Raw genomic sequence first — 14,546 nt, 5'->3', positions numbered from 1 at the left:
CTGCTGGTTTTACCTGCAGCTCAGCCAGTCGCTGTCTGGGCTGGGCTGCCTTTGGGCTGTAGTCCTGTGGCATCTTTTATTCGTGGAGTTCACAGATATTTGAAGTACCATAAATAAGTGATTATTGCAGTTTGTTACCAGAGTGCAGTAAGTTGGTTTTGACACAAGTTTGGCTTATTTTCTGGTTTGCATTGGTCATGACAAAGAATTGTCCCTGGTACAGAAATGGGAAGTTAAACACTAGCTGCAAATTCCACAAAATTGGCCCTAAAGCTTGTGCATGTGGAGCTTGATTGGAAATTTATTCTGCTTTGAGCTAATTGCCGTATGGTTTGGGCCGTTGGTTTTTTTGCAGGGCCATGCCAGGCACCAGAGTGGTAACAGTGTATTGGAACTAAAGCATTTCTGCTGAAGGCCTGTGATGCACTTCCTGGGGCATTGCAGACTCTTACAGAAGTGTTTAAGTCCCTGGATTTGTAAGGCCCTATCCAGTGAAAGGCTGGCAGGCCAGGAGTGAATCCTGCTGGTTTGCAAGGACTGACATATAGGCAGGCCTTGGTTATCCAAGAATAATTGTTCCTTTGTTTTGCTGTAAAAATTCTGGGTAACTGTCCTCTGTGCTTAGTGCTGGGATTTCTCACACACTGCCATGTTTCAGGGGTTTGGTGACAATAGGGAACATCACTTATGGGATTGAGCCCATGGATTCATCTTCTGGCTCTAAACACATTTTGTATCGACTGGATAATGTGAAGAAAGAGCCCACGACATGCGGAGTAACAGCTGAAGGCCAGGAAGGGGAACATGCAGAGGAAAATCTCCATCCCAGCATGACCCAGCTGCTGCGGGTAAGTATTCCCCAGTCCCCCATAATGAGTTCTGTGAGTTCACCTAAGAGTATGGAAGCAGCTTATCAGATTTCCTGGGGCTTAGCACATAGCTAAAGGTTTACGATTTGGGGAGTTTCTGCACTGCTGGAAAACTCAGTTCCTTCACCATAGCAGCTGCAGTTTCCTCCTGCTTTTGCACATGGCAGTGAGGGTGGGGAGGCTGGTTAGAATATTCCTGGACTTTTAAAGGCAGGAACACGACCCTCGTGGAGAAGCTCGTTAACAAAGTACTGTGTCAGGAGCCAGGAAAACATTGTGGTGTTTATGCCATCCTCCTCACTGTCACAGTAACAGTTTGGTGTGAAGGTTCCCTTTGTCCTTTGAGGACTGGCTGCACAGGAACAAGATCGCAGTGATCCAGGAGAATGAAAAACCTTGTGTTTCACTTCAAGGTTGTTGGAATTTGCTTGTATTATCTTTCTGCCCATTCACAAAAGCATGTGTTGTCTTTCCAAAGCAACCTGTGTGGAGAGTGAAAACGTCCCTCGCTCTTGAGGCACAGGAACTTTATGCAGCTGAGTTTGTGTAAAACACAGAAATTGTCGTTGCATTGGATTACACTGCTTGGGTTTGGCACTGTATGCTTTGGGTGTGTCTCAAACCTCTGGTTGTATCAACTGAAATATGACAATGTCATGATTTCTTTTGTTTACACTTGAATTAATATAACTGAAGTTGTCCAAATTATTTTTTCCCCCAGAGGAAGAGAGCAGTGCTGCATCAGACAAGATACGTGGAGTTGTTCATAGTTGTGGATAAAGAAAAGGTGGGGTTTGTGTGTGGCTTTCCCTTTCTTCTCCTCAGGAGATGGCCTGGAAGGCCCTCAGGCTTCGTTACTCCCAAATGGATTGTTGAAAAGCAGTGACACTTTAGCCAGGGTTGTGCAAATAAGCTGCTGTCTTGGATTAACCCCAGCAGCCATCAAACCCCACGCTGTAGTTGTTCATAGTTGTGGATAAAGAAAAGGTGGGGTTTGTGTGTGGCTTTCCCTTTCTTCTCCTCAGGAGATGGCCTGGAAGGCCCTCAGGCTTCGTTACTCCCAAATGGATTGTTGAAAAGCAGTGACACTTTAGCCAGGGTTGTGCAAATAAGCTGCTGTCTTGGATTAACCCCAGCAGCCATCAAACCCCACGCTGTCGCTCACACACTTCCCCACCAGTGGGATGGGGGAGAGAATCGGTAAAAGCTTCATGGGTTGAGATGAAGACAGGTTAATAGAGAAAGCAAAAGCTGCACAGTCAAGCAGAGCAAAACAAGGAATTAACTCACTGCTTCCCATGGGCAGGAGGTGTTCAGCACCTCCAGGAGAGCAGGGCCCATCACATGGAACCGTTCCTTGGGAAGACAAACACCATCACTCCAAACATCCCCCCCACCCTTCCTCCGATCTTATATAATGAGCATGATGTCCTATGGTATGGAATATCCCTTTGGTCAGTTTGGGTCACCTGTCCCAGCTGTGTCTCCTCCCAATCTCCCATGCACCCCCAACTTTCCTTGCCAGTGTGGCAGTGTGGGAAGCAGCAAAGGCCTTGGCTCTGTGTGAGCTCTGCTCAGCAACAACTGAAACATCTCTGCATTATCAGCCCTGTGTTCTGCACAAATCATAAACATAGTCCCATCCTAGCCACTGGGAAGAAAGTTAACTCTACTTCAGCCCAAACTGGTACAGCTCCTCTAGCACCGGGGCAATATGTGCTATGCAATCCTCCTCAGGAAAGAATAAACCATCAGGCATGGAGGGGTTCTGTCAGCAAGGACTCTAGTACTGTAAGGAAAGCACGTGGTAAAAACTGCCTTTGCTGTTTTCTTTGGAATATCAAGCTGTTGAGCAATAGCAGTGAAGATGCTGCTGTCTTGAGTAGCATCTTCTTGGAGATTTGGAGCAGGGCAAAAGTGTTTTTCATGTTATGAGTGTTAAAATGTTCTTTTCCTTTTTCTCACTCCTGTCTTTATCTCTTTTCTTCATGACTAAGTTTCTTTGTCTTGCAGTTTGAAGAGTTTGGGAAGAGTGAAACAGAAGTCAGAGAACACATGGTGCAGCTGGCAAACTTCCTTGACAGTGTGAGTGGGAGGGATGCTGCAGCTCTGCTGCCTTTTGTAAACTTCCACCTGGGGGTCTGCTCTGTTACCACATTGGAGAATGCATCGCTGGGGAAGCTTTTCCACCTCTAGATTCATCTGCAGTCATTCACCTTGAGCATTAGTTAAGGGAACTGTTCCAACCTGTGCCACGTACAGCAAGTGACAGATGGTTGCAATGACTGCAGTTCTTGTCGCTGTGTAGAGGTTAGACCAAAAATGTCTATAACTCGACCATTTCAGATTATATTTGTCAGGATAGAGACTCCTTTTTATTTCTGTTTGGTATTTTCTTACAGTGTGGCATTTAAACATTGATCCTTGAGCTAATGAAGGTCTAAATCACAGGGAAATGCATTCTGATGGTTCCAGTTGTGTACACTGGGCCACTTGTTTTTATCTGAATGTGTTCATAAATATTTCTCGTTTTTTTTTTTCTGCTGCAGATGTACATCATGTTGAACATCCGCATCGTGCTGGTTGGTCTGGAGATCTGGAAGTATGAAAACATCATCAGCACAGACGGGGGAGCTGGGGATGTGCTAGCCAATTTTGTGCAGTGGCGAGAGAAGAACCTGGTTTTGCGGCGGAGACACGACAGTGCCCAGTTTGTTCTGTGAGTACCAACTCCTTCCCCTTGACACCAAGGAGCGTGTTCTATTCCTGCCTGCTCAGCCCAGCTGGAGTGCCAGAAGGAGCTGCTGTATTTCAGCAGAGTCCTGGGCAGTGTGCAGTGATTTATGTCTTGTGAAAACATTTCAAGTCAAGTGAAGCATTTTTAAGAAGGCTTCTGTGCTCTTTGATTTCAGTGTCCTCTGGCAGGTGCATTGTCATAACACACTTTTTTTCCTCGTCCCTCATGTCCCACAGTGTTCTGTGTTGTGTCGTATAAAGCTTCTGTTCAGGTAATCCTGTGTGTGTAACATGTTGGGCTTGTGATTCAGGGCCTTTCCCACTTGAAAATGAGCACAAACCTGGTGCAGAGCATTGCATTTTAATGGAGAAAAACTTGTTTCTGCAGTTGGTGTCCAGAAGTCAGCGACATGATTTTAACACAGGAGATTAATCTGTCTGTCCCTGCTGCCTTAAGCAAGCCCGGAGCTTCCTGAGCTGTTCTCTGCCCTGTTCCAGGATGTGTGCCCAGTGCACTTCCTGCTCCTGCTGATAGCACAAGCCTTGGAAAGTCACTGCCCAAAGCAGGGAAAGGGCAGAGCACAGCTCAGCCTGCCCTCCCCTTCCTGCAGGAGCTGGGAGCCTCCTCTCCTCCGAGGCAGAACAGCAGAGTGCAGGTGATGGGTGGGAAATGGCTGAGAAAATACTAATTTTAGACATTCTTTTATATGAAGTAGAACACAATGCATTGTGCTGTGGCACTTAAGCTTTAACAACAAAATGAGAGAGTAATGAGAAGGAAGTTGACAAAGGAAGAAATCCATGGAGTTGGCTGTAGCAGGAAAGCAGCTGAAAGCCAATTAGACCAAAGGATGTTAAGGCTGGAACCTTTAGCTCCTTATATGCAGAGGGAACATGTGAAAGAGGCTGTCTTTCTCTGCAAACACTTGTCTTAAGTTAACAGAAGGAGCCTTGAACAGAAAGCTAAAGCTGAACTGGTACATTTGCACCTGCAGTCAGTAGCAGTGCTCCTGTGTCAGTCTTGGAAAGCTGGAGCAGGAGGATATGTGTGCCATGGGCAGGAGCAGCGTGTTGAGTGGCTGTACAGATGGGCTGTGCTGTGGCAAGTGTATCTGTACAGTCAGGTGATGGCCTTTCCTTTCTCTCCATGACTGTAGGAAGAAGGGGTTTGGTGGCACAGCTGGAATGGCCTATGTGGGAACAGTGTGCTCCAAGAGCCATGCAGGAGGCATTAATGTGGTGAGATTTCTTTAGTGATCTCTGAATGTGGTCAAGATCAGAGTTTGCACTCCAGAAGCCTTCCTGGAAGTGCAGAATCTATAGTAACAAAGCTGAAGTGGCTTAGTTGGGTCTATTGTCATCCCCAACCGTTTCTGACACTTCCATGATATCTGGATCACAACTTCTCTGTATTCCTCTGCGCAACTTCCTCTCTCCTCAGTGTGCAGCACTCATGCCAAAGGGAGAGGATTTCTTTGTGGTATTTTAAGCACCTCTGCCTTGGAAGTATGTGGGAGCTGTGGGTGTTCTCAGATCTGTCCTGTGCTGTCTGTTTGACCTGCAGCCATGACCTCCCCTGGCAGTGTCGGTTCACTGCCTGTTTTGTGTGGCATTGCAGAGCCTTAATGAACTGAGCTGCTGCTCTTGGATAAGTGGCAGTCCCAGAAGTCTGGTTTCCTTGGACTAGTGACAGAAGTGCTGGAATCTGCACATTTCAGGAGTTTTGGGCTGGCATGGAGAATTCTAGTTTTCGTGTTAATGCAGCTGCTCTGGAAAGTGGAGGTTGGTGGGTAGTGTCCCAAAGAGGTTTGTCTGAGGGCTCTTATTACTAAGCAAATTTCATACACTTGATTGGAAATCCAGCACTGTTGGTCTGATTGTCCTGATTATGTAGAGACAGAACAGCAGAAGTGTGTCTTTGGCACATAAGTAAACACTGACTGTGTCAATATAAGCTCTGTGCTGATTGCCTTCTGTTTCACTCCTGTGCAGTTTGGAAGGATCAGTATCCAGATGTTTGCATCCATCATGGCTCACGAGCTTGGTCATAATCTGGGCATGAACCATGATGATGAACGTGACTGTCACTGTGGGGCAAGCAGCTGCATTATGAGCTCTGGAGCATCGTAAGTAGCTGACCAAGGGAGGGCAAAGGAGGGTGCTTGGTTTTTATGGATTACTTTCATCTTCAAATTCCCCTTTCAAAGAGCAGTGTCATACTTGTAGTTCATGAGGAAAGCAAACATTACCCTCATTCTGCAAACAGAGGGGATGCTCATGGGTTGGCTTAGTGTAAAGCTCAGCTCGTGTTCTCTGTTGCAGGGGATCAAGGAACTTCAGCAGCTGCAGCGCAGAAGACTTTGAGAAGCTGACCCTCAACAAAGGTGGGAGCTGCCTGCTCAATGTTCCAAGGCCTGACGAGACCTACAGCGTCCCATACTGTGGGAACAGGCTGGTGGATGCTGGCGAGGAGTGTGATTGTGGCTCACCAAAGGTTTGTAGCTGTGTCTCTTCCCAGTGCCACCAGGGCAGCCTTGCGCCCCTCCCTCAGTGGGTACTGTGTGTGGCAGAGGGGACAATTTTGTGACAGTCACAGCACTTCTGTCCTCAGGAATGTGAAAGTGATCCGTGCTGTGAGCCAGGGACTTGCAAGCTCCGTTCTGGTGCTGAATGTGCTTATGGTGATTGCTGCAAAAACTGCCAGGTAAGACTGCAGCACGTTGTCTGGGAGTTAAGAAAAGGAGAGCATTGGCTTAGTCAGTGCAGCTGTGAGAGGGAGTTGTCATGTGTGTCCACAGCCCTGCAGGGGCTTCAGACTCATCTCTGTTTGGGGCATATCGTGGGTTGGGTGCAGTGTTGTCTCTGCTGTAAGGATCCTATTTGCTGATGCAATTCCCCCTCCCCTCCACCTTCAGCTCCTTCCTGGAGGAACTGAGTGTCGGGCGAGTAACAATGAGTGTGACCTCCCAGAGTACTGCAATGGCACGTCACAGTTCTGCCAGCCAGACTTCACCGTGCAGAATGGGCACCCCTGCCACAACCAGGAGGCCTACTGCTACAACGGCGTGTGCCAGTACTATGATGCCCAGTGCCAGGACATCTTTGGCTCAAGTAAGGAAGAGCACAGTGCCACAATCTTTCTAGGAGATGTAACTAAAGACTACACCAAGTTTGTTTGAAACATATTTACTTGTTTTCCTGTAACAAAGACCAGCTGGCTTTGGCAGAGGATTTGAAACAGTGGTGGTTATGGCTTAGCCTTCACACATTCTTCCTGGATTACACTTAGTGCTGTGCTGGGGATTCGAACTGTGATTTTCTTGCACTGATCATTCTGGGTACCGTGGAGTTTCTTCTCTATAGGGCTGTAAAGAAGCCATGAAGAAATATCAAATGGTAGAATTGTCTCAATGTTAAGTGACTGTTTTTCTCTCTTTTTAAACTTGGAACCTTGTAGTTCTGGCATTGTCATCTTTACTGTTCTAATTGAGTTCTTAAGCTTCCTGCTGCATGGCAGATCCTCGGCATAGCAGGGTGGTTGCTCTGGGTACAGGAGACGGTGTGAGATGTTTCTGTCCCTGGATAACGTCTCCTCTCTCTGGGGATGGGCTGTTGTTTGCAGAAGCCAAAGCAGCCCCCAAAATTTGCTTTGATGAAGTGAATTCCAAGGGGGACAGATTTGGCAACTGTGGTTTCCATGGCCATGACTACAAGAAGTGTTCCAGCTGGTGAGTTGAGCCCAGTGCATCGAAAAGTTTTGAGATGCACTTTGGGAATCCATATTTGGGTGCTGTAGTGTCAGTTTGGGATGTTGTAGCAATTGCACTGGGGAGAGAATTGGGGCTATAGTGAGGAGAGCATGTTCCACATACCTCATCATGGATTGTGCTTATCCCAAGGGTTCACATACAGGAAAATGCATAGCAAATCATGTTTTCCTAAATGTAAAGATCCCAAGAGCTTAGAGAAAGAAGGGAGTAAACCCTTACTTTTGCAGCACTGGAATGAGGCCCAGTCTAGTTTTATTTATTGGGTTGCCTCAGTTTTATTTTCAAGTAGTATCTTCCAGCAGAAAGAAAGATGGTATCAAACACATGATGGTCTTGTTCTCAGAATAAAGTCAAGTGTCACTACAGTGTTCCTATGTTGCTGTTGTAGGAATGCCATGTGTGGTAAGCTGCAGTGTGAAAATGTGAAAGCTATGCCTGTGTTTGGAATCAAGCCTGCTATTATCCAAACTCCCATCGGACGCACCTCGACCGTGTGTTGGGGGGTAGATTTCCAGCTGGGCTCGGACGTCCCAGACCCAGGAATGGTGAATGAAGGCACCAAGTGTGGTAATGGAAAGGTAATTAACCATTAAAAAGTGATATCCTAATATAATAATTCAGGGTGTTCATGAGGATAAAATTCTTGGGTGCATTGTTTCATGAATATTTATGGCCATTATTTTTTGATGCCTGTAGTTAATGTAGAACTAAACGAGCCCATTGATTTCCCCCCATTGGCCAGTACTGCACTGCATGTGCATCAAACATTTAATGAGCCTTTCACTTCTAGGTGAAGCGAAAGAAATTGAGCTTGTTGAGAGCTAGAATCTTTGCTCTGTCAGTGAGCAGGAAAAGCCAGGCCCATACAAATGCCTTGAAGACAACTTTCAATTAAAATCCAACTAAACTCAAAGGCTCAGAGGCTTAGCCCCAGCAGAGGAATGTGCATTCCACATGTCTTTACTGGGCACAATTTAATTGCTGTTCCTTTACATTCAGACTAGAGACAAAAGGCTCCAGTGCCAGCTCAGGCCCCATGCTGAGAGGCCTTTTGTGGAAAGGAGTTTCTGCAGAGTTGGGGTTTATCAGTGAGGTTGTGAGATGCTTTGTGGCAGTGAGCACAGCGTGTGGCTGTGGAGCCCTGCACTGGGAGCAGGGAGCTGGGGAGGCTGGAGGGGCATTGAAATGCCATCTTCCCTCATCTGTCCGCATTACTGTTCCCCAGATCTGCAGGCACTTCCAGTGTGTGAGTGCCTCTGTCCTGAACTACGACTGTGACGTGGAGAAGCAGTGCCACGGGCATGGGGTAAGCAGGCCAAGAGAGGCAGTGCCATGGAAATGTGGTAAGCAGGGCAGGAGAGGCACTGCCACAGGCACAGGCTAAGCAGGAAGGAGAAGCAGCAAGGTTTAAAATAGTGGATAATAACTTCATTTTTCTGTTTTGTCAAGCTGTAAAACTTTCTATAAAATGTCTTGAGGCCAGAGAGCCTGTAACAGTATCTAAAAAATCTGTGACAAAACTCTTCGCCGGGCAAGAATTCCCAATTCCAGTATTACTAATGAAATTTGAAACTCTGCATCTCTCAAAAAAAAAAAGCAAGCAAGCAAAAGCTGTGGTGTGTAAACCATTGGGATAGCTAATCCTTGGAAGCTCGTTCTGAGCAGTGCCGTGTATGCTCAGTCATGTGAAATCTGGGGATGCCTGGCCAAGGACTATTTGGAATTGACATGGAGCTGAGCAGTATAGAGGGACAGACCAGGTCATGGCTGCTGCATGCTGATTTAAATGCATGGAAATGGAAGGTGCTGAATAGACCTTGCTGTGATGTTTGTGTTTTTGAATGTAGGTGTGCAACAACAACAGAAACTGCCACTGTGAAGCAGGCTGGGCCCCCCCGTACTGTAACACCAGAGGCTATGGAGGGAGTGTGGACAGTGGCCCTCCGTACAACGGCAAGTGGCTGTGAGAGCTGTGGGACTGGGGCTGGGCTGAGCACCAAGGACTGCAGCATTCTGGAGCAACTGAGTGGTGGTGAAGTTTTGATGGATGGCTTTGCACTGGGTCTCATTTGCAGCCAATACTGGTAGAGGTTTTTGGGCTCAAGGTGTTGCACTTGGGATGCTGGGGGTATCTGTAAAGATCTGGGCTGGTTTAGTTCACATGGTTTCTGCCACCTTGGACTGAGAGTCTCTTGGATTTCTCTGTATCCAGGCTGGGAGGTGAAGCTGCAGAGAAGGGAAACATGATTCCTGCATGTGAGAAAGCAAACTGGCAGAGCTGAGAAGCTTGCTTTGCTCACTAAGGGTTTGAGGATGAAATAGGAAGCCAAAGCCAAGCTATAAATTGAAGAAAACTTGTGCTGTGTTCATGTGAAGTATATAAAGATGGCATTGATGTAGTAGCTCCTGTGAGCTGCAGGAATGATGTTGAAGACCTGTTTTTCATAAAATGCTGTGAGTTTGGGGAAAGCTAGACACTGATGCCACAACAGACTGGAGAATCACTTTGGAGCACGGGCAGATCCCTTAAATCATCAGACAAAAAGGGAAAGGCTGCTTTAGTACAGCCTGCAGGGGAGACGTTACTGCACATAAAAATGTAGAGAGTGTTAAGAACCTGAGTTCTCTGCCTACAGCAAACAGAGGTCAGAGAAGAGGAAGATTTAGGATGAGACCAAAGGGCAGAAGCTCTCTTTTCCTCTCATAAGATCTTCATGGTAATGAAAAATGAGGATCGATCTCCTAATTCAATATGCTGTTGCAGCCCAGGGTATCATGGCATGTAGAGCTCTTTCATCTTTGACCAGACAGTACCTGTAAAAAGATAAACAGAAAGTAACCAATTTGGGCATTGTATCTTGCAGTCTGGATTTTTTGTTTTTCTTCTATGAAAAATGGAAAACAACTGTAGAACCAATCTTACCAAATATTCACTGCTACTGTGAGTCAGGTGGTGATAACACCATGTAAGACTTATCTCTTCTCCATGGTTTTGTTCCCTCAGACAAAGACACCTCTCTGCGGAATGGGCTGCTGGTGTTCTTTTTCCTGGTGCTCCCGCTGCTCATAGCTGCTGCGGTGGCCTTTGCCAAGAGAGACAGGCTGAAGCGATGCTTCAGGAGGTTGATGTCCCGCTGCCACTCGTGAGTGCCTTCTCCTTTCTTCCTTCCCCTCTGCCCTTTGAATAGTCCCTGAATATTTGTTTACAGGAGCCAATGCTGAAGTGTGGAGGCATATCCCAGTCCCAGGATGTCAGCCCCCGCATCCAGTGGCACATGTAGCTTGCCCCTGGCAATGACAGAAAAGATAAATTCATCCTAAATCAAGAGAGCAGAGAACTTTCCCTCTGCTATTGTTTGTTGTTGTGCATTGGTGATGGGGTTTATATTTTGGTGTCCCTTTGTGGTATGAGGTGGCAAAGGGAAGCTGTCAGAGTCCTAAACAGATAAAGGGTTGATTTTATTAGGTTTATGGTAAATGTTGTCTTCCTGACACTTGGTATGTGCTAAGACAGTATAAATCCATCTGTCAGGCTCACAGTGCCTGGGGTCATGGCCTGCACAGTCGTCGTGTCCAGGTTACGTGCTCACAGTCTGTACCTGTTGGATTTCAGGTCACTGCAGTCACCTCCTCCTCGGCCAGACACCGAACCCAGGGGCTACCAGCACAGAGGCTTCTCCCACAGCATGCCTTATGCTCCAGCACCTGTACCCATGGTAGGAGTCATCTACTTTCTCTTATATTGTTACTCTCAAGTAACAGATGAAAGCAGTTTATATAGCTTTTTCCGTAATAAAAGTTTCAAGATTACTTCTTCACTTCTGAAAAATCATGTTTTCTCTTAGCTAAGAAGCAAAGAGTATTTATTTCCTGAGGGGCGTGTGGGGAACTCCTCAGTTTCTCAGTTCAAGCTTTGCCACAGGCTGTGCTTGGCTTGGCAAGCAGTTTACCTGCTTTGCTGCTCCCTTTCCCTCCCACTGGAGCCTCCTGGCCCAGGTGAGGCGGGGAACAGGTCTGCCAGCTCTCCAGCCCTGCTCCTTGTCAGAGCAGTTATCCTCTGAACCCCACAGCCAGCCAAAGCACCTTCCAGAGCAAACCAAACACTTGTCGTGGCCAGCCTTCCTGTGGTTTTCCAAAATCCAGCACTTTCCAGGCTGCTGTTGCTTCTTCCTACTGAGTTTCTCAGAGGAAAGAGCAACTCCAACATTGCCAGGCTGGTTTGCAAGTGGTCTTGAATGTCACTTAACTACATGACATAAATACTTCGATACATGCAATTTGTGAGCATTCTCGTTATATTTTCTTCACAGGATATCGATCCAAACACCTACCCTGGCCCAGCTTACCCAGTTAACCAGCACCCTCAGCAGACTTTCCACCAGCCCTACTACCCACCGCCGCAGTACCCAGTGCAGCAGCCACAGAGGCTGCCCAGCAGGTTGGTGGAATTAGTGCAAACACCTGTTGGCAGTGGCACTGATGGGATTTATTGTCCTGGCCTCCATTCCCAGGAGCACTGGTGTATCCATCATGGGTTGTGTGCAAGCAGGACTGACATTAGGAGAAGTTTCTCCTTCACTTCACCCTGAACTGCAGAGCTGTTACCCACTGCATTCATCCTGTGCTGTCACAGCTGGTGGTGATGAACAGGCTCAGAGCACTGCTGGGTGGGCAGATTAGCCTTGCTCACAGGTGGATGAAAAGCCTCTCAAAACAAGCAGTTTAAAAAGAAATGAATCCAAAATTTGTCATTTTGCTGATTCATGAATGTTCCGGCCAAGTGCAGGATCATTTCTCATAACTTTGAAGAGAAAAGTTTTCCTTCATTTTTCATCTTACCTTTTAATTGTGCCGGTGAGAGGCAATGCTGTGCCACGACACACGTGGGCTCAAGACGTGCTGGGCACTGAGAGGGAGCACCTTAACGTAGGTCGTGCTGCTGGGGACTTGGGGGGTCTTGAAATGATGTTGGGAGCGAAGGTGAGTGTTAACAAACTGAGGTTCCCTGAGGATTTCGGGCAGCAGGTGCAGAGTCTGACCATGGTGTGTTCAAGTGAGTCTTGGTGTGGAGGCTGAGGCTGCTGGCAGTGCCACGGGGGATCTGCTGCTGGGTGGGTGAGGGATGTGAGTGTGGTGGGCGCAGTCCCTGGGACTGACAGCAGCTCCTCTTGCTCTCGCAGGCCGCCGCCCCCGCAGCAGAAGGTCGTACCTCAGGGACCGCCGCCGCCACAGCAGAAATGTTTACCTCAGGGACAGTATTTCCCTTCCCGACCAGCACCTTTGCCTCCCAAATAGCTTTTGGCTTCCTTGGGGCCTTCACGTGAGCTGACCTATTCGCTGTGACAGCCGAAATTGCAGTTCCCCTTCTGGCATCCCGCGGCAGCGCCGGAGCCTCCCTGCTGCAGCCTGGGACAGGGCGAGCAAGAGATCCCAACCAGGAATGTAGAACTTTACACTCAATAAATACCTCGACCAAAGCTCCAGGGACTGAAACACCCAGCCCATTCCCGCTCTGCAGCCGGGCTGGCAGCGGGAGGGCAGCAGCCTGCAGGGAAATAGTCCTCAGATCCAGCATGTGGGAGTTGCTTTGGGTTTCCCCATTTCTGCCATGAGCCCTGATAAGGAAATTGTCCAATTCGTTGTCTCTCTAAGTGTGCAGTGAGGAATTGGAGTAACCTGTTTGCAAAACAAGATCTCGTCAGTTAATTTAAAGTTGCTCTGCATGGGCTGGAGAGTGTTTCCCGTGTACACCTCGATGGCACAAGTGGAATGAGGTCTCGGTGGACTTTTTCAGAGGAAGAGATATATTTTAAACATGTTTATGCATGTATAGATGTTTATAGATGCGTAATTATGCACTTAAATTCTTAATTCCGTGCTGACTGACACTAAGCTGTGCTGTAGGAGCACTGAGTTTAATGTTTTTTAATTAGTGAGTGGCTAAATGAGAGTCCTGTACTAATTCCCACTAATACATGGATGGGCAGTGAAGATAAAGGTACGAGAAGACACGGCCATATTCTGGTTTTAAAAAATGGGGTACTGTTAGGTTTTACTTCAGGTCTAAAGGCAGAGCAGCAGTCCCTGCAGAACACTGAGAAGTGGGAAGTGTCTCTGCCTGGACCACCAGAGTTTCTCGGAGCACTTTAAATGGGAACCTGGTGACTGATGCACCCGCTCTTTTAATCCCCAAACCTTTGTAGTGTCAGTCAGGATGCTTTTGGGCCACCTTGTGTCAGACTAGATTGCCCTTTGCTCCTGCACCACGGGCTAGACTGGATTTTGGAACTCCTCAGCAGAGGTGCTTGGCATCCCGTGTGCTGGGAGAGGAGAGGGAGCTGTGCATCCTGATCCCGCAGTCCTGTGGGCAGAGGCTGGATGTGGTGGTCACAGATAGAAATCTATTGCACAAACTTGCTAAAATTGAGGTAAATGTTAAAGAGAGTGCTGGGCTGTTTCACTCTGTGCTCGCCACAAGCACAGCTCAATCTGTAAAATCCCCCTAATATTGCCAAAAAAATAATCTTTTCCTCTGTATATACATATATAAATATATATATAGTGTGTGCAGTAATAAAATACTTGAACTCCTGTGGTTTCCCATAAACTAAGATTTATAACACTATTAAAATCTGTAAAATGTCACCGAGAATATCACCGACTGTACTGGTGGGGGTCTCTGTTCTGAGATAATCAATCACTTCCTAACGTTGCTGCGTCCTGGGCTGTCTGTCTGTCTGTGGCAGTGAGTCTCCAGCCCCAGGCAGAGGGTGGGGACGGAGGAGGGAGTGGATCCAGGGGTGAAGTCATCCAGAGAGATGTGCTTAGCTGCGTGTGATGCTGTGTGAGAACTAAACTATGCTGAAAATGGTGCCTTTACTAGACAGAGAGTCTTTGTGCTCGCAGCACGCACTGGCGCTAGCCGCGCAGGGCTGTGCGGTTCCAGACGCGGTTCCAGACGTGGTCCCGCGGATGGGAAAGAGCTCCGATTTTACGTGTCAAATACCGAAGATGATGACTACTGACTTTCTTTTGTAAAGTGTACGGACACCTGTCCCCGGGTTTGGAGCGGGTGGGGCCAAAGGGCTGTCCTGACCCCTTTGTATGGAACCGACGGGCAATAAAGATGCCAGTTTTGTACAAGGCTCTGCCTCGACCTCTGCTTTAGGGG

The 14,546-nt window shown here is 47.5% G+C and overlaps 1 protein-coding gene across 1 annotated transcript in view; it reads left to right on the top strand.

Moving 5' to 3' along the window:
• Window positions 1–12,670, top strand: part of ADAM9 (ADAM metallopeptidase domain 9) — a gene marked incomplete at its 5' end in the record, with an annotated part of 23,439 nt that extends 10,769 nt beyond the window's left edge. The window contains 17 exons of the mRNA XM_009082769.1: window positions 655–848; window positions 1,591–1,656; window positions 2,883–2,954; window positions 3,419–3,588; window positions 4,763–4,844; window positions 5,598–5,731; window positions 5,928–6,099; window positions 6,217–6,309; window positions 6,521–6,716; window positions 7,228–7,333; window positions 7,764–7,953; window positions 8,601–8,681; window positions 9,223–9,328; window positions 10,380–10,518; window positions 10,989–11,091; window positions 11,686–11,813; window positions 12,556–12,670. Coding sequence (XP_009081017.1) covers window positions 655–848; window positions 1,591–1,656; window positions 2,883–2,954; window positions 3,419–3,588; window positions 4,763–4,844; window positions 5,598–5,731; window positions 5,928–6,099; window positions 6,217–6,309; window positions 6,521–6,716; window positions 7,228–7,333; window positions 7,764–7,953; window positions 8,601–8,681; window positions 9,223–9,328; window positions 10,380–10,518; window positions 10,989–11,091; window positions 11,686–11,813; window positions 12,556–12,670 — 2,147 coding nt within the window. The remainder of the gene's footprint in view (window positions 1–654; window positions 849–1,590; window positions 1,657–2,882; window positions 2,955–3,418; window positions 3,589–4,762; window positions 4,845–5,597; window positions 5,732–5,927; window positions 6,100–6,216; window positions 6,310–6,520; window positions 6,717–7,227; window positions 7,334–7,763; window positions 7,954–8,600; window positions 8,682–9,222; window positions 9,329–10,379; window positions 10,519–10,988; window positions 11,092–11,685; window positions 11,814–12,555) is intronic.
• Window positions 12,671–14,546: the final 1,876 nt, after the last annotated feature.

Source organism: Acanthisitta chloris, unplaced genomic scaffold (assembly GCF_000695815.1).
Source record: "Acanthisitta chloris isolate BGI_N310 unplaced genomic scaffold, ASM69581v1 scaffold42489, whole genome shotgun sequence".
NCBI classification, from domain to species: domain Eukaryota; kingdom Metazoa; phylum Chordata; class Aves; order Passeriformes; family Acanthisittidae; genus Acanthisitta; species Acanthisitta chloris.
Note: the sequence above shows the minus strand (reverse complement) of the source record. Positions and strands in the feature narration are given on the sequence as shown.